General features: G+C 43.3%; 1 protein-coding gene across 1 annotated transcript; it reads right to left on the bottom strand.

Moving 5' to 3' along the window:
- Positions 1 to 1,515: 1,515 nt before the first annotated feature.
- LOC120054469 (SH2 domain-containing adapter protein F-like) lies at positions 1,516 to 25,909 on the bottom strand. The gene is made up of 7 exons (XM_039001890.1): positions 25,731 to 25,909; positions 22,885 to 23,266; positions 20,293 to 20,443; positions 17,979 to 18,209; positions 7,096 to 7,270; positions 5,399 to 5,518; positions 1,516 to 2,446 (listed from the first exon to the last, which is right to left on the bottom strand). Exons 2-7 carry the CDS (start codon positions 23,218 to 23,220, stop codon positions 2,260 to 2,262), a joined length of 1,200 nt encoding a protein of 399 aa, XP_038857818.1. The 5' UTR covers positions 23,221 to 23,266; positions 25,731 to 25,909; the 3' UTR covers positions 1,516 to 2,259.
- Positions 25,910 to 27,431: the final 1,522 nt, after the last annotated feature.

The following is a 27,431-nucleotide window of genomic DNA, read 5'->3' as shown; positions in this document are numbered from 1 at the left end:
GAGAAGACAAGGTGAGCGCTACCATCAGTCCTGTGTCATGCCAACAGTAAAGCATCCTGAGACCATTCATGTGTGGGGTTGCTTCTCAGCCAAGGGAGTGGACTCACTCACAATTTTTCCTAAGAACACAGCCATGAATAAAAATGGTACCAACACGTCCTCCGAGAGCAACTTCTCCCAACCATCCAGGAACAGTTTGGTGACGAACAATGCCTTTTCCAGCATGATGGAGCACCTTGCCATAAGGCAAAAGGGATAACTAAGTGGCTCGGGGAACAAAACATCGATATTTTGGGTCCATGGCCAGGAAACTCCCCAGACCTTAATCCCATTGAGAACTTGTGGTCAATCCTCAAGAGGCGGGTGGAGAAACAAAAACCCACAAATTCTGACAAACTCCAAGCATTGATTATGCAAGAATGGGCTGCCATCAGTCAGGATGTGGCCCAGAAGGTGATTGACAGCATGCCAGGGCGGATTGCAGAGGTCTTGAAAAAGAAGGGTCAACACAGCAAATATTGACTCTTTGCATCAACTTCATGTAATTGTCAATAAAAGCCTTTGACACTTATGAAATGCTTGTAATTATACTTCAGTATTCCATAGTAACATCTGACAAATATATCTAAAGGCACTGAAGCAGCAAACTTTGTGGAAATTAATATTTGTGTCATTCTCAAAACTTTTGGCCACGACTGTACAGTACCCACCCACATGCAACCATATTTAAACAAAACCCTTATAGAAATCCTCGGCCCACAATAATAACATATGACGCTTATCTGAACACACAAAACAAGCAGTTTAGGGAGAACGCTGAAAATATATAATCACTGTGCTTGTGGATTACTTAGTACACTTACGACATTTGTATTACTCATCGCTATTGTTATTAGTCTTGTGTTTGAATACAGGAATACAGACACGACACTCTTTTCCTCCCTTGCGCCTACGCTCTTTTTCCCCCTCTCAAGGGTGAGTGATCTCGCTCGTCTCTGCTCTTCGTCCCACTGGTAATCAGCTGCTGCATTTGGCTCAGTAATGAAAGCAATCCCAGTGCCTTTCACTCCAGCAAACCCTAAATAATGAGACCTGCCTTCCTCTCCTTCTCGCCACACTCGCCTCTCCCCCTGCTGCCTAATGGCTGGGGAAGAGCCTGCGTCTGCTGGAGTAGAGGCAACATGGACACTTGCATGCTTTTGTAGTCCACCATCCTCTCCGTGTTCCACTCAGAGTTCTGCAAATCAATGTCTAATCTCAAGGTAGGTACAGTACTGGCTATTCCCAAAAGGCCAAGATCATGAGTGTTAAACCGTGTGAGTTTGTTTTTTTCTGAGAATTAACATGTCAAAAAATGACACCACATCAGATAAGACTGAGGACTAATCTACATAATCAGACATTGATGCTCGTCGTTCCACATGATGCACAAAGCACACACGGCTCTTTAAGAAACTGTTTATTGTTTTACCACGTGAAACGGTTGAACACAGCAGGTAAATGAGAACGCGTCTTATCCATAATTACAATCAGAGACGACAACAATGCCATTGATTATGACGACCCAGGTAATAAGAATAATCATTAAACCATAACACCCATTACCACTGATATGGCCATTTATATGGCGGTTTAAACCTTTGTCTCGCCATTGAAAATTGTTCTGGTCAACTACAGAGCACTGCAACCAGTCAGTGACAGTGTCCAGACAAACAGATCATATGACAACCACACGGCAACAGTAGTACAATCAGACACAGCTGCTGCTACAACAGCCATACAGTAAGTGATGCGGGTTGACACCAGTTCGTCAACATAAAGCATTGACAAATAGGTTTACTTAACAATACAGAGAGAATCAAATCAACAAAGGTTTGTGTGAGTAGAACCACGTTTCCCCTCAGACTGTCAACCAGTGGAGCAGTACAGGCAGCAGCACTAGCTCAGTGAGAGGCTCATTCTGCAACAGTCAGTCCAGATAGCATCCCAGGTAGGCTACAGAGAGAAGGCGTTGGTACAGTCCAGGTATTGCGTTTCATATGAATCTGTTCCCAGATCAGAGAGATTTGGCACAACAGAAACGAGAAGGTCTGTGAAGGTACTGACAAGCCAGCGGATGCTGAATCCTCAACAAAATAGTCTTGTCCAACGAGAGCACAGATGGCCTGATTGACTTGAATATTAAAGGAATTTACACAATCTAAAGTCAATGTCCAATCACAATGTGACCCAGGATTCCAGGACCATTGTCCCAGCAAATCAGAGGGTCTGTACAAGCACAGGGAAGAGCAGAGACAGGTGTTCGGCTCCTCTGATTGGTAGCTTGTGTGTGGTGTAGAAGTGGATGACCTCTGGGATGGTGTTGAATGGCAGGCTGTTCTGCCCCAGGACGTACTTCCCATCCTTACACTGGCTGAACTTTATGTGCATGAAGCCTTGGCAGCACCTGAGAGAGAAGGCCGAAGGGCAGAGTCATGGACCACATGATGACACACTGGAAGTGACATATACAGCCTGCTTATTTCTGGCATTTTATGAGGTATTTCTTACCAAGATTTAACAACATATAATGTAGGACTAGTAAGGAGAGAGGGAAGGGGGGAATTATACAGTATAAATTAGTAATGTAATGGCTTGTGAGAGACAAGACAAAGATGATGAGAGAGAGAGTGACGGAGAGGAAGCAAGCAATGCAGAACTAGCAGTAGAGCAGCGCTGCACCTCCCCTTTAAGAGCTAGCTGCCATCATGATGTATGTCTAATTATAGAAGCAGAGGGAAAGACATTTGGCTCTAATTGGTCATCATTAGTTTGCAAAATCAACAATGGAAGACTAGGGAAATCTGTTGTTCTACACAATGCAATAACAACAAACAGAACCAGCATCACTACATTGCTAATTAGCTATGGCTTATTTTTTGTGTTCTTTGGAGCACATCAACCATCAGGATTGAAAGGTACACTACATGACCCAAAATATGTGGACACCTGTTTGTTGAACATCTCATTCCAAAATCCTGGGCATTAATTTTGAGTTGGTCCCCCATTTGCTGCTATAGCAGCCTCCACTCTTCTGGGAAAGCTTTCAACTAGATGTTGGAACATTGCTGCAGGGACTTGCTTCCAGTCAGCCACAAGAGCATTAGTGAAGAAGGGCACTGATGTTGGGCGATTAGGCCTGGCTCGCAGTCGGTGTTCCAATTCATCCCAAAGGTGTTCGATGGGGTTGAGGTGAGGGCTCTGTGCAGGCCAGTCAAGTTCTTCCACACAAATCTCGACAAACCATTTCCGTATGGACCTCGCTTTGTGCACGGGGGCATTGTCATGCTGAAACAGGAAAAGGCCTTCCCCAAACTGTTGCCACAAAGTTGGAAGCACAGAATCGTCTAGAATGTCATTGTATAATGTAGCATTAAGATTTCCCTTCACTGGAACTAAGGGGCCTAGCCCGAACCATGAAAAACAGCCCCAGACCATTATTCCTCTGCCACCAAACTTTACAGTTGGCACTATGCATTCGGGCAGGTAGCATTCTCCTAGCATCCGCCAAACCCAGATTCATCCGTCAGACTGCCAGATGGTGAAGCGTGATTCATTACTCCAGAGAACGCGTTTCCACTGCTCCAGAGTTCAATGGCGCCAAGCTTTACACCACTCCAGCCGACACTTGGCATTGCTCATGGTGATCTTAGACTTGGGTGCGGCTGCTCGGCCATGGAAACCTATTTCATGAAGCTCCCGGCAAACAGTTCTTGTGCTGACGTTTCTTCCAGAGTCAGTTTGGAACTCGGTGGTGTTGCAACCAAGAACAGACTATTTTTACGTGCTACAGCACTCAGTGGTCCCATTCTGTGAGCTTGTGTGGCCTACCACTTCACGGCTGAGCCGCTCCTAGACGTTTCCACTTCACAATAATAGCACTTACAGTTCACCGGGGCAGCTCTAGCAAGGCAGAAATTTGATGTACTGACTTGTTGGAAAGGTGGCATCCTATGACGGTGCTACGTTGAAAGTCACTGAGCACTTCAGTAAGGCCATTCTACTGCCACTTTTTGTCTATGGAGATTGCATGGCTTTGTGCACCTGTCAGCAACGGGTGTGGCCGAAATAGCCAAATCCACTCATTTGAAGGGGTGTCCACACACTTTAGTATATATAGTCTATGTTTCATATTAAATCACAGATCCCTGACAAGCTGTTAGAGAAAAATCTCTCTTGAAGAGACATGATTTGTCTGTGTATTTGCCTCATCCATATTGGTGTGATGCTGGGCTGTGTGTCAGTCTGTTTCCATGCCGACTCACTCTACTGGTTCTCTATCGCTTTGATTCCATTTCCAACTACCTCTGGCATGTCTCCCTCACAACCATTTAGAGACACAAAGCACCTGCCAGTCTAAAGATCAAACCACTGCTTCTTTCAGACCCCTGGACCTCCTATTGTGAGACGAGGGCCACATACTGTAGCTTTGTCGTTTCACACAATGTCAGCCTGTCTATTTGAGCTGTTAACATCGGCGGGTGTGTGTTTGTGTGTGTGTTTGAGTGACATTGTATCTCTGTGTGGCTGAAGATGAGAACCTCTAATGTAGTGTGCGTGCGTGCACTCAGGCGTGCCTGTGTGTGGCCCACAGAAGGTGATTCATATTCATTAGTGATTGGAAAGCGGCTGATGTGAGAGCTGCAGTGTGCTGTATCTGCCTGATTACCACTCAGAGAGAGAAGTGGTGCTGGGGGAGAGAGGGGGAATGAGAGTGAGGGAGGGAGAAAAAAAAGGGGGAGAGTGATGGAGAAGGGGATTTAAGGATCAAGCTAGTAATTAGAGAGAAGAGATTTGACCATATAAGCACTATTACGCGGCGTGAAGGACTATTGAGAAGAAAATCAGTGTGCCAATGATCTTCAACGGGTTGAGGGAGGAGAGAGAAAGCAGAGGAGGTTAAGAGAGACAGATGGAGGCCTACATACAGTGAGATAGAAGCTCAGTAGGGAAGGTGGCTGCAAGTATACTGTACACAGTATACTTGCCTTTATTTAAATACGCAAGTCAGTTAAGAACAAATTCCTATTTTACAATGACGGCCTACCCCTGCCAAACCTTCCCCTAACTCGGACGACGCTGGGCCAATTGTGCGACGCCCTATGGGACTCCCGATCGTGGCCGGTTGTGATACAGCCCGGGATCAAACCAGGGTCTGTAGTGACGCCGCTAGACCGCTGCGCCACTCGGGAGACAATCAAGTCATAGAGTAGTTAAATCGGAGGATGATTCAATAAATATTCTAACCTACTATACTTATTGGACTGTTTGACTCATACCAAACTGTATTTAAGTGCATTAGCAATGATTTGATGTTGCTGTTCAGATGTAAATGGTGTGATTATGTTGAGCTTTATACCGTAGTGAGAGAGAGTAGTCGTTGAGGCTGGTCTGGCTGTTCCTCACCAGGTAGCTACACTCCTTACACAGGGTCAACAGAGACTCTGCCTCTGACCGCAACAGTGCCCCGTGGTACCACCTGACAGATACACAACATGAATGGAGGGAAGGAAAAAGACATGGGGCCTTATTTATCAAAAGGTTGATATTTATCAAATTTGAACTTTAAAGTGTGCGTATCTCCAAGCAAATCTCAGACCATGCGTACGCACAACTTCAGGGTTAAAGAATTGTATTACAAGCAAACATTGTTATTTTTGGGGAAATGGAGGTGTTTGACGCACAGAATTTGATATTTATTGAAGGCTAACAAAAGCACTAAAACGTAGGCTAATTATATAACAGATGCATTTGCCATCGGTAAGGAGTTTGCAGAGCAGCATGTAGCCAAATATTTTCTATGAGTCTTATAATATGGTCTGAAATCATAATCATATTTACTGACATAACTGGTTTATTCCACACTACACACAACAAATATCAGGCTACTACTTATTCATCGCTCATTCAATAGCCAAGGAGCACAACATCATAGCCCACTTAATCTCAGAGCCTATACCAAGACAGGAAATAGAAACACAGTCAATTGACACACAAAATACTGAACAACAATTTGTATTTTGCATAGTGTGGGTTATAGTATTTACTTTACATTTTTTAAATAAAATACGCAGCAAGTGTTGGTATTCGCTATAAGCGACATGCATTTTTTGTTTGAAAAAGTAACAGCAAAAGATGAAAACATCTCCCACACCTCTACAGAAATGTGTTCCAATTTGCCATTGTGCTTTCTTTTAGAAACTGACATGGCCCAGTTGCAATATTTCCAAATCATACAGCAAATGAGGGTGTTACCGTTACCATAAAGGTGAATGGAGGGCATTTTCCAGGCAGGGCTGTATACAATATGTCTCCGATTTATCAATAAAGAAAAATGTGGATATGTTGCGTACAGTTTAATACATCCCAATAAGTTGTGATGGGCGCAAATCCTAGAATCTCCACCTACGCCAACATGTTGTAAGAAATATACACACGGTTGATCAATTAAGCCCCTGGAGTACTGTGCAATGTCAAATATTAGTGGTAAATTAAGGGATTTTCTTTTGTGACATACAGTACACAGATGTGAAAATAAAGTGACGTGCAAATATTTGATTGTCACCATTGTTGAAATGTGTTTCTGTATGTGCAAATGTGTCATGTAGTGTGTTATAACCATGTTTCTTCTCACTTTAAACAAGCATTGTCTCCTTTAGTCACAGTTTACTAACTCTGGCAGGTGGCACAGGGGTCGGATGAGACAAGACCACACTCACTCAAACATGAGTAGGGCTCTCCAGTGGATCCTATAACAACTCTTAAAAGACCACCTGGGAGAGTAATGACAGAGTAATGTACTACCCTCTCACTTCATGTACCATGGCCTGGTGTACAAATATATGATTGATTAGTAGAGTTTGTTAATTCATATATTGTATATCGAAACATACTTAATTCTAATGATATACATGTATAAAACAAAACCACATTTACATTCTACTGTGATGCTTTCCGTATTACTGTGTAGACAAAGCAATAACACCCAACCCAAACAAGAGATATCAAAGTAAACAATAAAAATGTCATTACAAAAGAAAAGAGTACGGTACGTACACTTGTTTCTCCAGGGGCAGGTTGGGGTCTACTCTCTCCCCCATCATGTTGTGAGGGTCAGAGCAGGGCATCCGGAACTTCATGCTCCCTCCTGCCAGGGAGGGACTGGACCTGGGTGGACGCAGGCGCTCCGTGGGGGACGAGGACCGGTCCCACTCAGCACCATCAAACTGCACTGAAAAAAAGAAAGTGAGTCAGACAGAGTATCTCATTAAAAAGGGAAAACTCAAGCCAGGCCTGGGAAAACAGTGTAGATACTGTTGTTGGTGCAGATGGAAAAAGGGTTGGGCATGCCATAGCACAGAGAACAGACTGTTTCTGCTGAAGGGGTACACAGTGGAGAGGAGAGCTGGTAGCACAGATCTGACTGGGTGCAACATCATCATCCAATGGTTGGCTGGGACTAGGAGCTGCTCCAGGGCAGATCTGCAGGGTGACCTAATGAAAGGAGGCATGAGAGGACCACATAGCACAGGGGGCTTCTGGGTAGTGGCGGAAGCGGGCCCTGAGGGGCTGCAGTGCGGTGTAGAGGGAGAGTCAGTGCTGTGTGGCGACAGGCAAAATATCATCATGACCCAATGTAGTGTTATGAGACCCATTGCTGTGTGCTATCACCAGTATCTGGCTTACTAGACCCATTACGGTGCGTTACAAAAAATGCTCCAATAGCCACTTGTTGCCAAACCTATTGTTGGGTTGTTAGGTCATGTGACCCATTGATGTACAGTACCAGTCAAGGGTTTTTCTTTATTTTTGCTATTTTCTACATTGTAGAATAATAGTGAAGACATCAAAACTATGAACACATATGGAATCATGTAGTAACCAAAAGTGTTAAACAAATAAAAATATATTATAGAGTCTTCAAAGTAGCCACCCTTTGCCTTGATGACAGCTTTGCACACTCTTGGCATTCTCTCAACCAGCTTCACCTGGAATGCTTTTCCAACAGTCTTGAAGGAGTTCCCACATATGGCTGCTTTTCCTTCACTCTGTGTTCCAACTCATCACAAACCATCTCAAATCGCTGCAGAATGCTGTAGTAGCCATGCTGCTTAAGTGTGCCTTGAATTCTAAATAGATCACTGAGTGTCACCAGCAAAGCACCCCGACATCATCACACCTCCTCCTCCATGCTTCACAGTGGGAACCAGACATGCGGAGATCATCCATTCACCTACTCTGCGTCTCACAAAGACATGACGGTTTGAACCAAAAATCTCAAATCTGTACTCATCAGACCAAAGGACAGATTTCCACCGGTCTAATGTCCATTGCTCGTGTTTCTTGGCCCAAGCAAGTCTCTACTTCTTATTGGTGCCCTTTAGTAGTGGTTTCTTTGCAGCAATTCGAACATGAAGGCCTGATTCACACAGTCTCCTCTGAACAGTTGATGTTGAGATGTGTCTGTTACTTGTACTCTGTGAAGCATTTATTTGGGCTGCAATCTGAGGTACAGTAAACTCTAATGAATGTATCCTCTGCAGCAGAGGTAACTCTGGGTCTTCCTTTCCTGTAGCGGTCCTCATTAGAGCCAGTTTCATCATAGCGCTTGATGGTTTTTGTGACTGCACTTGAAGAAAAGTTTTCCGCATTGACTGACCTTCATGTCTTAAAGTAATGATGGACAGTTGTTTCTCTTTGCTTATTTGAGCTGTTCTTGCCATAATATGGACTTGGCCTTTACCAAATAGGGCTATCTTCTGTATACCACCCCTACCTTGTCACAACACAACTGATTAGCACAAACGCATTAAGGAAAGAAATTCCACAAATTATTAACAAGGCACACCTGTTAATTGAAATGCATTCCAGGTGACTACCTTATGAAGCAGATTGAGAGAATGCCAAAAGTGTGCCAAGCTGTCATCAAAGTAATGGGAGGCTACTTTGAAGAATTTGTTTAACACTTTATTGGTTACTACATGATTTCATGTGTGTTATTTCACAGTTTTGACATCTTCGCTATTATTCTACAATGTAGAAAAATAGTAAAAATAAACAAAAACCCTGGAATGAGTAGGTGTGTCCAAACTTTTGACTGGTACTGTATGTTAACATCCTACAAAAAGCAGGCAGGGCAGATGCAGGACACTGGGGGTTCAGGCTGGTGGGTCCTAGGGGGTCAGGGAACAGGTTGGGGAGTGAGAAGGTGTTGTCCTGGGTAGGTGTTGTCCTAGCAGGAGCTCCTCCTCCAGCTGCTGCCCCACTGGAGGGGGCCAGGGTAGCTCAGGCAGCTCTGACATCTCTACAGGGAGCCAGGTGCAGAGGAGAGACAGATAAAAAATAATCGATGGATATGGGTGTGAGAGTGGCTAGGAAGATATTGTAGTATAGAGAATATGAAAGTCTTGGTGAAAATAGGAGGGGAAGTATAATGAATACGGAGATGGATAGAATATGGAGGAGAGGTAATAATTCTGACAGGAGAAAGAGTGAAGGTAGCCAAGTAGATGCTGTGTGTCAGATTGACAATGATGTGGACTGTGCGTCTAGGGTGGTGAGGACAGGGCGAACAAATGAGGCAGGAGAGGACCAAAATAGCTCATTACAATCCGTGGCAAGCAACCACGTAACCCATTACTGCAGTCTCAATGGCGCACACACACACACAGAATCCGCCACAGCTGTGCTACACACCACACAGTGAAGCAGAATTACTAAACAAATGAAGGGGGGCTGACATCTTGATGATCTGACAAAACCAAAGACCCCCTGGGTGTGTGACATAAAAGGGCAGCTGAACAGGGCATTAGGAGAGACCCCAGTGATGCTGTACATACATCCCTCACTCTCATCCCTCCCTCTCTCTCTCACTGGTTCCTTATTGAGCAGGGAAAACACTCCGCCACTTTCTCTGGCTCTCTGTGAACTATTGACGCAGTACAATGGCCCCATCTGGAGAGCCCTCCCAGCCCTGCAGAAGCCATCATTAAAGTGTGACCAGCTCAGAGAGAACAACAGCGAGGGAGGGCTAGAATGAAAGGAAGGAGGGAATGAACTCAGTGAAGAGAATCATACATTTTTTTGAAAAGGGATTGCAGTTAGAGTTAAGCTTTGCTTGTCACAGTTAAATGACAAAATTCCAACAGAATTCCTGCCCTGTTTAGGGGGAGTTCCAGACAGTATGCAATACCAAGGACATACAGTACACCATGTACTTAGAAACCAGTTGCACTAGCAGTACGAGTGGGTGTGCATATTTTATGATTCCACAGTTGCTGCTATTTGTAGCACACAAGTGCCCAGTATACATGTTTGAATGTCTGGAAGGCTGTTTGGGGCATCTGTGTTTCAGTGCGACCTCCTGCCTGCAGTGTAACATTTACCCTAAATGGCCCCTTTATAATCCCCTCATGACATCACCTTTACCTCCTCCTACACATGTCAGCACTCATCACTGTGACAAAGGGCAGGACGTGACCTTTTGCTGGCGCGCGCACACAGAGCTGTCATTCAAACAGAGGGAACATCTGGGCTCCATTTACTACTAATGGGAACCTGTGGATCTATCACACAGGTTGTGGAGGCCATTTGCCCGAAGGTCTTTCTTGTGATGTATAGACATTCTGACAACATCATGTTCAGAGAGAGAGAGGGGAGAGAACTAGCAGGCAGATTGACATTTCAGAATAGAATATTCAATAATATATTTGAAAACCTGTACAAACCACTCAGCAGACACAAAAGACAACCTCACACTGAAGTGGGTCCACTGATTGAACCAAGAAAAAGGCATTTCAGTATAAAACAAGTTTTCAATCCATTTTACTCTTTCAGTGTGGAAGACAATGGCACTATAACCTCAGAGCTCATAATCTGAGTAAATATAAAAAGCCATTTTATTTTTAATCAAAATAACTATCCTGGAATCAAGTGACAGGAGCATTGGATAAATCCTGCTGTATTTCGTCATTAAACACAATTATGAAGACATCTGCTTTGTAACAAGCCCAGCTCCCCATGTTCTCTCTGCCAACAAAAGGCTTTTTGCCGGGCACAACTTCTTCCTACTAATGACAGATAATTAACACCCCTATCCATGAATACACACTAAGGCATATAAAATAGGAATATGACATGGCATTTGAAATTCATTTTCATGGACAGAACTTCCATTTTCTTATTCAGCTCAAACCAATGGCTTTCTACTATTCCTCCCTTTCCGATTTCTCTTCTTGGCCTCAATTTTTCTGGGATTGTATATTCTGTTGGTTCCTGCGCACACACACACCTCCCTCTCTCCCCCACTAAGTGGTGCATTATCTATCCCTTCACTACTTCTCTCCCCCTCCCCATCTCACTCTGCCTCCCATCCAGCTCACTTGAGGGAACGAGTCTGGATCGTGGAGGACATGTCTTTTCATTAACATCAGTAACGCTTCACATGGAGCGAGAGAGCGCGAGGGTTGGAGGAATGTCGTCACGACACATCCTGTAAATTGATGGAGAAGCCAGTTGGGAACCCCAGGGCCAGCTTAGAGTGAGCTAACAGACCAGGGACACACCGGCCATGGTGATGGAAATCTCATGATTGCTGCGTCGCACGCACACACGCACACACACACACGTGCACAGAGGTGTCTTTGTAGACTTTCCAGACGCCAGTCTACAGTACATTCACACCTGGAAAACCAATCCAACATTCCGTATCTGCAAAATATTGTGTGAAAGACCTTTAAATTATATTTAAGGCCTCCTACTTGTGGAGGGAAACCAGATATCAGAGATCAGATACTAACAGCACATACTGTAGATCAAATACGCTGTGTACCTAACACCATTCATCTACTCATTACACAGGGCATTCTGTGTGGAGTAATGAGTGTCCATTTCATTAGCTCACTAATTGGTGTTGCATGGCTGCAGGGCTATCTATGCAGCTCTCACTGTTGAATGTTAAAACATTCACAGGAATTAATGATGGTTGTAATAGGGGGGAGCTAGGTGCTAGTGACAGATTTGTAGTATTCTAATTAAAACCTACTGGACTGAGGCATGTCTGTCTGCCAGCAGCAGGCTCTCTCACACTGCTGGTGTCACGTAATTGACTACCAACTCACACCCAGACACTGATCTCCACCTGAGCTGGACTCCACAGTGAATACTGTACATCACACTCTAAAAAGAGGATATGCACAGCATTTTACTTCCTGATTATCATAATTGTGCATGTAATATGCAACTATCCAAAAAAGCCACCTCTAAATGTGCCTTTCTTTTATTAATGAGCATCCTGTTCTCACTCCTGACCAATGTTCCCTCTAAGCTGCGCTCGTTCGCAGGACTGCAGCTCCCCAGGACTGCCGTGCAGAAGAAATATCAGCACACGCAGAGAAACACAAGATTGAACTTAACTTTCTACAGTTTTTCCCCTTAGTTAACACTATCAACATTTCCCTTTACTGTGGGAATTGTGATCGAATCAACGCAATATTATCCACTTTCAATGCAACATACCAAAACATAACTAACTATACAAGACTAAGTATGCAGAAATAACTATGCAAGAGAGGCAGAACGCAGTGCAGCATAACCAATCAGAGCTGCAGTAGACCAATATACAAATAGACCATTGCCATATAAATATGCAAATAGACCATTGCCATATATGGATCTGTGCTATTCACTTTAAACTAGACTGTGTTTACAGCATGAGTAGATGCGCTTGTTTTGAGATCCAAGCAAGAGCTGCATGTAGCCAAGTGTGCACGTGTTCATATTAGCCTACTTATAGATCATTTGTAGTCAGCAATGGGAGAGTGATTGCTTCCTATAAGAGCACAAAACGTATACATTTCTTTCTTTCAAAAGTGAGTCGGATAAACAGCTTTTTTTTGTCTTAAAGGAGCAGTGTTGTATTTTGAGAGAGGCTTGAATAAGCTAAGTAGCCAATTGGCAGAGGGTAGCATAATTTATCTAATTCTCTGTAATAATGTTATGGGAATAATAATGCATTTTAATTTTGTATAGTGGTTTCTTGCATCAAAACACAACATTTTCAGTCACCTTGTTTGAAGGACAAGTGGATAAACAGGTTAATGTCAAGCCCTGCATATTCTTTTCAAAAGTCTCATGGAATGTAGGCCTACATTGAACAACACATTGGCTGCTACTGTAGGCTGAATGATAGAACATCCATTTCCATGTTAAAATGTAATGGTATGCATTTTCTCCATTGTTTTTGATGGTAGGCCACTCTGGTAGGCCTACATTATGATCAACTGGCCACAGTAGCCTACTTGACCATTGTCTGAAACTAACTTAAAGCAGGTACAGCCTCAGTGTTCACAGTAAATGCTTGCTGGAAGTTGCACTAAATTTTCACAACATTCAAGTTTGCGCTCAGCAGACCTGAAATTTTCTCAGCGCCGAAAAAATTTAAGGGAATATTTCTCCTGTCTGTGGTAACTGTTGATAATCAGTGCATGTGGTGATGAGGTGAGAGCTGAGGCACTGCTGGCAGATCGTAGGTTATCAGGCGGTGTGTCACCTCGGCAGGGAGGGAGGACTGCAGGGACAGTCCTGTCACCGCTGTGGGAGGAGAGCCCGCAGTGAAGGCGAAGGTGTCAGCGCCGCGCGTGACTGATTGCTCCCTGTCACAATGGCCTCTACCCCCCCTCACCCCCTCCCTGCTCCTCCACAGCCAATGCCATTCATTATCTTCTGTCCCCTCCCCTCGGAGTCGCTGGGCTCCACAAACATCCGCACTGAGCTCACATCAAATGTGCCATAACCTTGGAAGTCCCCCCTCTCTCTCTCTACAGCTCTTCAACTAACCCTCAGTGCTGCCATACCAAGCTTGCCTAGTAATGCCATCTGACTGGGAATATGGATTAAATGTGAGAATGGAACATACTGTAGTGTTTCTGTTTTTCACTCCAACCAATCTGTTCACACAGGCCGGGGTGCTGGCAGCTAACCGACTGCAGGTAGAAAAACAGGTGCCAGAAAATCATGAGTGAAGGTTTTTCCCCCCCATCTGGTACCAGTTCTTATTGGTGTTGTAATAGATCCTGTCCAAGAGATCTGGGAATTATCCCTTAAATCTTCTGAGAGGGTCACTCACCCGATGGAAGTAATCCTCTCCGTCAACGCTACGTTGTCTATTTAATGCCTGCGAGGTAATGTGATTTGAACATGTTCTGTGTGTTTGTGTCTGTGTCGTGTGTTGCTGTAGCAGTTCTGCTGACCACCTGCTTATTAACACTGGATCAGTCATGCACACGCGAGCATGTAATTAACTGAGAAGAGGGGGAGGAAGGGAGAGCGAATGCATGAAAAAGAGGAGTGAAAGCAAGCGTGTTGATTTATTCTCCTGTCACCTTGACCTCCTGACTGAGATGCAGCTCAATTAAGTAGGCTTGCCCTGCCGTATCGTAACTGATCTACTGCCCACCGTCCAGTCTGTCAATCACACACACACCAGAAACGGAGACAGGGCCTCACAATATAATACAATATTCCGCATCTGCGGTGAAAGGTGACAGATATAGAGCAGTGTTTGTCAGATCATGAGACATCCCGAAAATCAGTCTTCTCACAAAATCGTCTATAGCGTCCAAACGGTTTGGCCTACAAACTATGACTCCCTCTATGGAAAGATGAGACTCACGAAAACGATGGTGTTCTGTTTCTCTGCCACAACCACAAGCACATTGACTCGCCTGAAGTCGGTAAAGCCAATCTGCAAACTTCTGTGTGTAGCATCCGAACAGTTTGGCTACACACTAATTTTGCTCAAGGATGCCCACAGGCCTCATCTAAAGGTCCCCCGGTGACAGTTTTTTTTTTAAATGAAGTGTAGTGCATTCAGAAATTATCCAGACCCTTTCCCCACTTTGTGATGTTACAGCTGTATTCTTAAATGTATTAAATGTTTTTTTTCCTCAATCTCCACACATGAGAAACAAGATTCTCTGGTCTGATGAAACCAAGACTGAACTCTTTGGCCTGAATGCCAAACGTATGGAGGAAACCTGGCACCATCCCTACGGTGAAGCATGGTGGTGACAGCATCATGCTGTGGGGATGTTTTTCAGTGGCAGGGACTGGGAGACTAGTCTGGATCAAAATATGAACTGAGCAAAGTACAGAGAGATCCTTGATAAAAATCTGCTCCAGATCGCTCAGGACCTGACTGGACAGCAGGACAACGACCCTAAGCACACAGCCAAGACAATGCAGGAACGGCTTCAGGACAAATCTCTGAATGTCCTTGAGTGGCCACAGTCAGACTTGAACCCGATCGAACAGCTTTGGAGAGACCTGAAAATAGCTGTGCAGCGACGCTCCCCTTCCAACCTGACAGAGCTTGAGAGAAAATGGGAGAGAAGAATGGGAGAAACTCCCACAATACAGGTGTGCCAAGCGTGTAGCGTCATACCCAAGAAGAATCGAGGCTGTAATTGCTTCCAAAGGTGCTTCAACAAAGTACTGAGTAAAGGGTCTGAATACTTATGTAAATGTGATATTTTTTCAAAATAAAATAAAAAATAAGACTGTCTAAAAACCAGTTTTTGCTTTGTCATTATGGAGTTATATACATGTAAAAAAAAAAAATGTATATAAAATATCACATTTACATATATATATTAGATGTGTGTGTGTTTCCTGATTCTTCTTATCTCTCTCAGATATAGGACATACACTTCATAACAAACTTCCTTTAGATTTTTTTTGGGGGGGGGAGGTTATCTGTTGTTCTATATAGTGAATATGTTATTCAATGCATTTGTATGGAATAATAGCAGGAAGGCCAAATTATATATATATATATTTTAATTAAGCATATTTTTTGATACTTCAAGGGGTCTTAAAATTCCAAATCAAATAGCTAAATTATCCTTGGTATGACCTTCTTAAAACAATTCCATATAGCTTAGTAGAACCCCTCTACAGTCTGAGTCCTGTAGAACCCAGCAGCGTTGTAGTTCAAAACACAAATGGGTGCGCCTGGCACCTACTACCATACCCCTTTCAAAGGCACACATACACAATCCAAGTCTCAAATGTCTCAAGGCTTGAAAATCCTTCTTTAACCTGTCTCCTCCCCTTCATCTAAACTGATTGAAGTGGATTTAACAAGTGACATCAATAAGGGACCATAGCTTTCACCTGAAATCACCTGGTCAGTCTATGTCATGGAAAACGCAGGTGCTCTTAATGTTTTTTTATACTCAGCGTAAGTGTCGGATACAGATAGCAAATTCATTAACACACACAGCAAAGTCACCTTTATCATCCAGTCTTGTGTTCAACTGGCAAGTAGTCATGAATGTGATCATTCAAAGTGTGTGGGTGTGCAATGGACAGAGTGTGGAAGTGGTCATTCAAGGTGTATGTTTAGTAGGGTGAGAGTAAAAAGTGAAAGATTATTCATTGAGTGTAAAAGGGTGGTTGTGAGCGTTAGGGATGAGTACTCGAACAGACGTCAAAACTAGCTTTAACCAGAGATAAGAAATAAAAAAATGAAATACTCTAAAACTATTTGGTGGAATGTGCTTTGTGGCTTGTCCTGGGGGGGTGGACGACATTTTGTCTTGAAGACAACGTCAATTTGCTTTGACTCTAGTATTCCATTTGTACATGTGCATTTGAGGGGCAAAAACAAAACAAGGCAAGCATCACTCAGTTCTTCTCCCTAAATTCCCTTTCCCGCACTCAATTGCATTCCAACCCTTCCCTATAGACACGCGTGCTGAGTTGGCACACAAGCTCCCGTTAGGCCTACAGAAATAAATGCCTATAAAAACTTAGGAACGGTGGGCATAAAAAAAAGAAGGTCTCTAACTGATAGGATGCACAAGATACATTCCTTGCCAAATGACGACAGTTTTAAATCATAAATAAAACATTGACTGGTTGATTGAAGTAGGGAAATATGTGTTCGAACAATGAGCTGCAGTTTGGGAATAATTGTGTCCAGTCTATTTTCTGCTTAGGCTGCTTTGTGAACTGCTGGTGCCATTTAGAATTGGTTAGCCTAAGCCATAACCCCCCTAAACATAGAGAGGTTCCACACTGAAATATGCAAAAACATTAGGTTAATAAAGACAAAGAGCAGATTTTCATCAGAATCATTAACCCTAGGCCTACTCACCAAACAGATGTCGTGCTGTAATTCATCACCATGCAGCGTGCAATGTGGAATTGTTCATCCATTTAAAAAATTCCAAAGAACAGGCAGATTAAACTAAATCGAACGTCTGTAGGCCTATATCGAAAAGACAGATTTTGGTTTGTAACCCTGTAAAAATGGTCTTTTAACACGCCAAACTAAGCCCCGTTTCAAATTATCACTCTTTGAAAATAACAGTTCCAGACACGCAAGATGCACGCTTCGCACCGGCAACTTTTTTTCATTTGGAAAAATATTTTGTCATATTAAATCATGTTTTTTGCAATAATATAGGTGCATCTTGACTGTGATAAGTGCTCAGGAAAAAAGAGCGTGGAAAAAATGTGAGGGAAAAAATCCAATGTAGGCCTTGCTCTTGTGTTCTAAAAATAGAACTTGAAAAAAATAATAATAATACATGTACTGAACAGTCGAACCCTAATGAGTGTAATAGTGACAGTGTGAGATAGCTACTCAGGTTGCTGAGGATGGGACTGAGGTCAGTCAGCGCTCCCGAGTGGTGCAGCATTTTAAGGCACTGCATCTCTGTGCTAGAGGCATCACTACAGACCCTGGTTCGATCCAGGGCTGTATCACAACCGGCCGTGATTGGGAGTCCCATAGGGCAGCGCACAATTAGTCCAGCGTCGTCTGGGTTAAGGGAGGGTTTGGCCGGGGTAGGCCGTCATTGTAAATAAGAATTTGTTCTGACTTGCCTAGTTAAATAAAAAATATATATAAAAATGTTTAAGTAGGTCAGTACCTGCGAAGGCTTTAGAGATGTTCTCTTTTTTCCACTCCCAGGGCTGGTCGTACTCGTCTGCTGGCCGCTCGTCATCCTGCGGCAACCGGCTCTCCCTGCCTTCCTCCAGGGGGTCGCCGTACCCCAGCCCCACCCCTAGCGGCCGCCCCCGCCCCCGCTCATTCTCATAGGGGGTGTCGTAGAGCTGCACCTCGCCTCGTGTCCGACCCACTCCGGGACCGTGCTGCAACTCTGTTAGAGAGAACACAAACATTTGACTAATTTCAATGAATAGTGTGTGACTATTCCATTTGTTTTTCAAAGAGAGAACACACACACATTTCAAAGTCAGATTCTGACATGAAGGATTTATGAACCAGCAGTTAATAATTTAGAAGAAAACACAGAAACAGAAAACAAACTGTTATTATGGTTAGAAAACACAAGATTCCTACAACAGGAGGTCAATTGCATCTGTCACAGCAAATTATATGAAAAGCCTGTTGAGCAAAAACAACATGAGTTGAATTTGAGGATGGGAAACAAATTATGTTTGCACAGCTTGCTGAAGGCTCAACGCGTCATATGGAGAGGCTTAACTAAACTCTGGGCTAGACCCGGAGCCGTGTAGCAGAAGAACAGCACTTCTCTTCACAGTTACAGCAGCAATCTAGTTGCTGCATCTCACAACAGCCAGTCTCATTTGCATTTTCATCAGAATTCTCAGCATGTAGCATGTTCTATAAAAATCTTTCCCAACACCGTCAACCTTCAGAGAGTTACGTGTGACTTTGAGCTGAGAAGCCATAGATTATTGAAATAACAAAACACCTGAAGACAGACTTCTGAAACAACTGCCATGTCAAATTGATGTGGGCTGTGAAGCCCAAAGCTTCAAAAACCAGGCAATATTGGATGGAAGGAAAGTGGAAGAATCTTTTGTCTCCACCATCAGCCTATCTATGGAGGTGCAGTGATGTGAGAGGGAAAGAGTGCTGGATCTTAAATGGAAGGGTTGGCTGGTGAAAAGCAGAACAGGCTAACTTTAACCTTCAGACTAAAGACTGCTATTGGGCGCCCCTGCCGTCTCCATGGCGACAGAGGCAGCCCTGGGGACAGACCCTGAGGTGGGAGGAGGTGAGGAAGGGAGGGCTGGGTTGGTTTGATGTTAAATCATTGAGACAGAGGCAGGCTTGGTGTTGTGGCATGCTGCTGTACCTGTGCAGGGAGCATGGAATGTCAGGGAACAGAGAGGAGATGGAGGAGATTAGGGGAGGGAGATGAAAATAGGCAGGGTGGGAATGAGAAATGGATGGGAACATGAAGGGAGAGAGAATTGAGAGAACGTATCTTGAAGGGAATCAGGAATCTATTACGGTATGCAAATGTATGTCAGACCAGCGGGTGACAGAGAATAGAAACTGAGTTCTGCCTTTATTCTCCCCAACTGAACTTTCAAAAACGTGACAGAAGCGCATTTAAGATACCTTGGGGACGACATCTGCCAAAAACACACATCAGTTGATAATCTGTCTCTGGGGGGGGGTATAATAGCTGTTCTACTTGAGAATCAGAGCGATATTCAGTGTCACACCTGGCTTTCCCTCTTCCACCATGTTTTTAATGGAGCGTCCACTGACATACCACAGTAACTCAGTCCTGGGTTGACTGGCTCACTGGCTTAGGCTCCATTGTGTATTTACCAAGCTGAAAGACTAAGAGCCCCTTTGTCCTAACACTGTGACTCGGAACTGCTTCTGACTTGAATGAAGCCAGCAAAGACAACAGTCAAACGCACACTGACTCTCAGACGGATTAAAAAGCTACCCAGAGTCCCGAGGGCAACTAGGGGAGAATCCCTCCACCACTCTAGTGAGAGACGCTTCACTGCATGGGTCTGACAGACAGTGGCTGAGGAAACAGAGTTGTTACTACAGAAAGGCAACATGAGAAACGATAGATCTGAACCAAGGGATGGAGGATGAGCGCAAGGGAAAGGGCATAGTAGGATAGAGACATTTGTAAGGCTGTGAGTCAGACAGAGGACAATCTGACTGGGGAAAAGTCTCGCTCCTGCAGTGGAGGGTGTAGTGGCCTCGTCGGCAGATCTGTTTTTACTCTAGGCTCTAGCCAACTCTCCTATCTAAGGCATGATAACCAAAGTCAGAGGAGTTGGCTAAACCACAAACAGATCTGGTAACAGGCTAGAAGACAGAGATATATGAACAAAAACGCCATGGAGAGAATATATTCCGTCAATTGTGATTAGCCTACTTGTCCTGTGACAAAGAAATACTTGGTTCATCCAAAAACCAAAGCCTACTAACAGACTCACCTGTGATGACGCGTTGGGCCTCGTAAGGCTCCATGTAGCCGTTGTTCTCGCAGTGCACAGGTCCCAGATCAGGCTCTGGCCGGGGGTTTGGGTGAGCATCAAACGGATCAGAGTAATCTGCATCTCTTACTGCTGGGGCTGACGGAACCACCTGGGGTATAACAGACACTCATTAAGACACAGTACATTACAATGTATCACTCATACAGTGCATTCAGAAAGTATTCAGACCCCTTGACTTTTTCCAAATTTTGTTACATTACAGCCTTATTCTAAAATGGAGTTAATAAATTGTTTTCCTCATCAATCTGTACACAATACCCCATAATGACAAATCCATAATGACAAATCCTTATTTACATAAGTATTTAGACCCCGAGCAAAAACCAAGCCATGAGGTCGAAGGAATTGTCTGTAGAGCTCCGAGACAGGATTGTGTCAAGGCACAGATCTGGGAAGGTTACAAAAACAAATCTGCAGCATTTAAGGTCCACAAGAACACAGTGGCCTCCATCATTCTGAAATGGAACAAGTTTGGAACCACAAAGACTCTTCCAAGAGGTGTCCACCCAGCCAAACTGAGCAATCCGGGAAAAAAGGCCTTGGTCAGGGAGGTGACCAAGAACCCAACGGTCACTCTGACAGAGCTCCAGAGTTCCTCTGTGGAGATGGGAGAACCTTCCAGAAGGACCACCATCTCCACAGCACTCCACCTGTCAGGCCTTTATGGTAGAGTGGCCAGACGGAAGCCATTCCCTCAGTAAAAGGCACATGACAGCCCGCTTGGAGTTTGCCAAAAGCCACTTACAGTAAAGACTCTCAGACCATGAGAAACAAGATTGTCTGGTCTGATGAAACCAAGACTGAACTCATTGGCCTGAATGCCAAGTGTCGCGTCTGGAGGAAACCTGGCGCCATCCCTACAGTGAAGCATGGTAGTGGCAGCATCATGCTGTGGGGATGTTTTTCAGCAGCAGGGACTGGGAGACTAGTCAGGATCCAGGGAAAGATGAACGGAACAAAGTACAGAGAGATCCTTGATGATAATCTGCTCCAAAGCGCTCAGGACCTCAGACTGGGGTGAAGGTTCAACTTCCAACAGCACAACGACCCTAAGCACACAGCCAAGATAATGCAGGAAGGGCTTCGGGACAAGTCTCTGAATGTCCTTGAGAGGTCCAACCAGAGCCCGGACTTGAACCCGATCAAACATCTTTGGAGAGACCTGAAAATTGCTGTGCAGCGACGCTCACCATCCAACCTGACAGAGCTTGAGAGGATCTGCAGAGAAGAAATGGGAGAAACTCCCCAAATACATGTGTGCCAAGCTTGTAGTGTCATACCCAAGCAGACTCAAGGCTGTAATCACTGCCAAAGGTGCTTCAACAAAATACTGAGTAAAGGGTCTGAATACTTATACAAATGTGATATTTAAGTTTATGTACATTTAAAAAACTGTCAAAAAATATTTTTTGCTTTGTCATTATGTGTTATTGTATATATATTTAATCTATTTTAGAATAAGGCTGTCACGTAACAATAAGGCTGTAACGTAATGTTTAAAAACTCAAGGGGTCTGAACACTTTCCGAATGCACTATACACTAACAGCACAAACCGTCATTCTGTTAACAAACTTTGCATCTGCACTGTTCTTCAAGTAAATGTGTTTTTGTAAAATTTTCTGCGGAAATTGTTAAAAGTAGCCCTTGTACATAGAGTTGTGGTTTAACTGTGCAATCATTGGTTTTGTTTGACATACATTTTTAAGTGAAAAGACTGCATTTTAGCATCATTGTTACCGTGGAATTGCTCTTATCGAAAGCCCAGGATTGAAATTGCAATGTTAATGAGGGGATGGATGTTCTAACACACCAGAATTCCACACAGACATTAATGAGGGCAGCCAGAGCACCCACGCAGAGTGTCTGTATCGACTCTACCTTCCCTTAGACCTTCAATGCACTTTAGGAGCTGTGCACTTGAGGCTTTTCAAATGAGAATAAGAGATGGATTTTAATGCATTACCTTAGTGATGATGTGTGAGCTGATTTGTTAACTGAATCAATGTGCATTCCCTGCCTCTATAGGCAAATACTATCTTACTCTCTGTCTCTGTCTCTGTCGCTCTATGAAATTCTGAGCATCCCCGACCCTTGCAGCTGTGCCTGTGTGTTCTCCTGCCAACACATACTGTACTCATCCAGGGTGGGTCTATGTGCCTGATGGCAGCACAAGTGTGGCATACGGTACTATAGCAGCCTAAGGCCTGTATGGCTTTCCTCACCATGTGTTCACATGGCGATCTCTCCCTGCTTGCTAAACCAAATACCATGTATTATTTATGTCTGGACATAAACTCCGGGGACTGTGACACCCCACTCAACGAGCCATCCATCCCATCAATAACGCTTCCTTCCATTAGTCATCGAAGACCGGTCAATTTATGGGCCACTTCAAACATGGCATGATGTATTGAAACATTGCATACTTCTGACTCACATTACCAGTCACTTGCATATGGGCTTAATCAATAAGCAGAGAGGTCTTTGTAATGGTAATGAATGTTAATGTGGAACAGGAAATGACTTACAGGCTCTTGATCTTCTAGGGAGACGGCACTCAGTAAGATCTTAGTTCTTCCCAGGTCCTGAGAGTCCATCTTGATGAGGCGATGTTTGGGAGATACAACCTTCATATCCAGGCTGGCGGACTTCAGAGGAGTACCAAAGGCAGGGTAGGAGGAGTCTGAGGACCCAGACTCGTTTCTGGCCCGGTTCTCAGAGTCCTCATATGGGTCCTCAAAGTCTAGTTTCTTCTGAGCCCGATAGGCTTTCAGTATCTCACTCTCTGTGTAGTCTGGTTTGGGTGGCTGAGGAGGCATCCTCCTGCTCCCAAAACTCAAATAGTCTTTGAGCCACTTTGCCATTTGACCTCTGCTCCCTCAGGCACTTGATGGGTTGAAATACAGGTTTCTGTGAAGGGAAAATATTATGATTCTTGTTAAACTACTTGCTTTCCTTTTAGTGACCTGATTCTAAACCTCAGACTCACTAGACAACAGACAGTGGATGGATTAACATTGTGTGTCCTGTTCTGAAGTTAAGTAAAACACTTTAACATAATGTCATCATTCATTCAAAATGTAGGACTACTAGGATATCCTACAATAATCATCTCTGTGTGCACATGGACACTTCTCCCACTGGTCCAGGGGCCACTGTGCAACAGCCAGTACAAATTTAAGAAAAAAACTAACCCTAGTCTCGGTGACAGCTGGACTTTAATTACTACTAATCAGTAGTAACTACTAATTACTACTAATGCTCAGAGAAACAATAAAGCAGTCTTTATAGCAGACTTTGCCCGAGAACAGCAATTAAATTGTAAACCCAGTAATAAAGTCTGATTTAATTAACAGATACTGAATCCACTAGGAACAACTGCAAGTCATGGATAAGAACAAGCAAAACCGTTTTCCTGACCTGTGTCAAACTTCAAAACAGAAGGCAATCAACAAAGATAAGTAATATGTTACATCATACTTATATTTCACAACAAAATACCACTAACATAAAAGCAACAATACAGGTAACTGTTTAACACGCATTAAATACAATCATACCTAATAAAATTGTCTTTATATGCTAAAAACATATTGGTCCAAAACATCCCATTGTAATTATGTTTTCCTTTCGTTCTTGTCCTCTTTGATATGTTCATTATTTCACCATCGACAACGATGATAACATTGAAACAAACTACAATTTAAGCACTTAAATCTGTAATTCTACTTCCACGTAAATTCTGCAACTTTTAAAATAAGCTTTTCACTAAATTCCAGTTTTTATAATGAAAGTGCATTGCGCTGAGACACACCTTCAGTCCTACCACTCAGTGTGCGAGCGTTTTATTCCACTTTTCTTCATTTTGATCGTAGAAAGTAGTCCTATGTTAATAGCTTTTGTCCATGAACGTAACGATGGAAAGAACAATCATTTCGCTCCAGTGTGACAGCCTGCGTGCGAGGGTGGAGAATAACAGCAAAGTTCCGCTAGGAAACGACTGATCGCAAGTGAGAGCAACTACGAGGGAAACCTATAGAAACCAGAGAGAAACCACGCAATTAAAGAGGAGGGGTTCATTCCATGATTCACAATGGATTATCTCTTTTACAGTCAGCCGATTTTTCATTTAATAATTCTGCATAGACCAGTCCCATATCATAAGATTAATTGCTTATGGAAAATTAAGTAGGCTGCATCTAAAAAAATAAATATGTAGTAGCCCTACAAATTAAATGAAAATCAGGTTTAAAATACTCAGGCATTCAGATACTTGACCAGATCAGTGAAATGCTTGTTCTCATTGAACAACAAAACGATTCCAAACGCATGAAAAGAGAATACAAGTTTTGTATAATTGCAATGTTTCCTCCATCCCTCTCAATTTGTCCTCATCCCAGCACTCTCTTGCTGATTTGCCTGCCTTAATAGCAAATTAGGCTATGCCATTCAAAATTCTGTAAATGAGTTTGGTAAATTGGTAAGAGAGAAAAAATAATTTCCTCTGCACAATAATTAACACTTACACCCACAAACTGTTATCAGTCTGACAAACACATTTTGAGCAAGCAAATAGATGTGCGGTGCCTGCCTGCCATACCCTCCAGGAAAAGCATGGTGAAGCAAAATCTGCAAATAAACACATAATCTACATAATAGAAAATATCCTTTCTGTTCAAAAGATAGCACATTGTTATATAGGGAAGTGGGCTTCATACGTCCACAGATGTCCTTTTTTGTCCGGACCACAGAGTTGTTAAGAAGCTAATTGAATTTCAGCGATCCAGTGGGTGATACTGTTATCTGGGCCAGTTAAGACACCATAAATACCTCATGACAGCCATGATCTCACTATCTCCCCGGGAGAACGGAGGATGATGTCATAGCTGAGCAGCAGCCTTCACTGCCATTGCCACAACTCCCCGCACCCCCCACTGCTCCCACACTCTTCAAATTCCTTCTTCCAGGCTGGTATGCCTGGCAGGAGGGACAGTGGGGAACAAAAGAGTGAAGTAGAGTAAGAAAAGAAGGAAAGACAGTACCCTCTGGCCGCTGCAGAGAGAGGAGGACACTACATCACATTTACTCATACAATGTTGTGTTTGAGTAAACAACATGCCTGGGTTTTCCACCAAGGACTCAAATTAAATCAAATGTAATGAAAACCCATTTGTGTGGAAATACTTTTACACAATCATTAATGAAGGCCAGTAACAGCATAGTAGATGTAATGCTTGGCATGTATCGCCATCTCTTGGTGATTTGAAAGAACTGCATAAAGTACAGTCTGTTATTAACCTCATTCTCATGACAGACACCGGTTCAATAAACTATCTGATTAAATACGACGTGATACCTGTTGCAGGGGGCTGACCTGACTGTTTGGCTGGTATGGTTTGTCTGTGCTGATCCTGGGGTTGAGTCTCTCCCGTTCAAGCGACACCAAAGTTCCTAGAGACAGGCTAAAGTGCTCTGCTCTCCACCATTCAGGTCTCTGTTATGGGGCAATCCACATATGCTGTGTTCACACCGGCAGCCCAATTCTGATATTTTTGTCACTAATTGGTCTTATCGACCAAAACTTTGGTACTGTACTGCGCTGGGTACATACCCCCGTGCACTCAACGTTGTCGAGATACAGTACATCGTTAGTGGAGAAACTGTGAAGCAAGCTGTAGCCTATTGCCTGTTTCTGTTTATGAGTCTTTTGTTAAAGAAGGTGAAACAATGTTGTGTTTATTTGCTGGAGTTCGCTTCTGCTGCAGCCTTCGCTGTAAAATATAGCACGTTGCCATGGTGCTTCGGATGTGATTGGTCAAAATACCAATTTGTGGAAAAAAGATCCGATTTGGACTGCCTGTGTGAACGTAGCCATTGTCTCGTCCATCCTGCTGTAAAGAACATATTTCAGTGATAATTCAGTTTGCTTTGGAGGGTTATACACAGAATGTCCAGTAGTTTCAATTAGATAGATATATTTTATTTGTAAGTAAATTAGTGTAGGGCATTTATAATGTTATAATTGCATGAGCCATGTTCAGCTAAAATGTGATCTTTACAAGAAAACATGAATATTTACTATCATGTAAGCTAACCTACCCAGCTCTCTGTACAAGCCAAATTTCGTTTAAAGTGCTTTGTACCTTTTCAACTTTTTTATGCGACGCTGTTTACTTTCTTCTCCATCTCTTGTCCTGGTGCACTACTGTACTTCCGGGCTGATCTTAAATCCCACCCCCCAATTATCATCATTGGCTACGTCTTTTTGCTTTGGTCTTAGTGATTGGCTATAATTTATCAAATAATGTATCCAAGTCCCGAAGTCATCCAAAACTGCAACATCTGACCTAATACGTTAGTGTTACAATTTGGGATATGCGGCAATACACTCTGTGACGACAAACTGCAATGCAGTGAAACATGGTTTATCGCAATAAACCAGATTATTTCTAATGAGAAATTACTTTTATTTGATATAAAAGTTGAATCGTTATCCTCAAGTGACAAATATGAGTTATCCCAATATTTACATAAAAAAATGCATACCACACTAAATCGGTCATGTACGCCTGCCAATCAAAATCTGATCCGGCTTCTGATGCGTAGGTGATTGGAGGATCTGGAAGAAAGGGCAGGTGCATTTGAAAGTCCAAAAGGGATGGGACAGTTGTGTACTTTGCGGCAGCAGGCAACTCATGGGACAGAAGAAACCCCCTCCAAAAAACATCACTCTATCTCAGGTATTTCTTTCTATACCAATTGAATGTTGAGGATTTAGCCTAATGTGTGTAGGCCTACTACATGCTTATCACCTATGTACTACCACTGTAATATTACCTGTAAATGTATTGGTTATGTTTTCCAAAAGGCAAAATGCTTCTTTAATCAAACTGAGAATAGCCCTGTGTCTCAATGATGCCATTATAAAAAATATATGGTGGTTTATCACACAAGACTCCATCAAACCTGGTTATTGTTGTATTGTATGCTATGCAAAGGGAAACCTGTTTGAATGCATGTTAAAAGCTAGCAACCCACATTTTTTGGGCAGATTGAAATGCTATGGTGAGTAAAT

Source organism: Salvelinus namaycush, chromosome 10 (genome assembly GCF_016432855.1).
Source record: "Salvelinus namaycush isolate Seneca chromosome 10, SaNama_1.0, whole genome shotgun sequence".
NCBI lineage: Eukaryota > Metazoa > Chordata > Actinopteri > Salmoniformes > Salmonidae > Salvelinus > Salvelinus namaycush.
Note: the sequence above shows the minus strand (reverse complement) of the source record. Positions and strands in the feature narration are given on the sequence as shown.

Excerpts from the sequence above, each read along its gene's own strand:
- LOC120054469 (XM_039001890.1), bottom strand. The coding sequence starts at position 23,220 with ATGGCAAAGTGGCTCAAAGACTATTTGAGTTTTGGGAGCAGGAGGATG. Across the intron at positions 18,210-20,292 it reads GGCCCAACGCGTCATCACAG|AGTTGCAGCACGGTCCCGGA; the intron begins GTGAGTCTGTTA and ends TCTCTCTAACAG. Across the intron at positions 5,519-7,095 it reads CTGCCCCTGGAGAAACAAGT|GTGGTACCACGGGGCACTGT; the intron begins GTACGTACCGTA and ends TGTATCTGTCAG.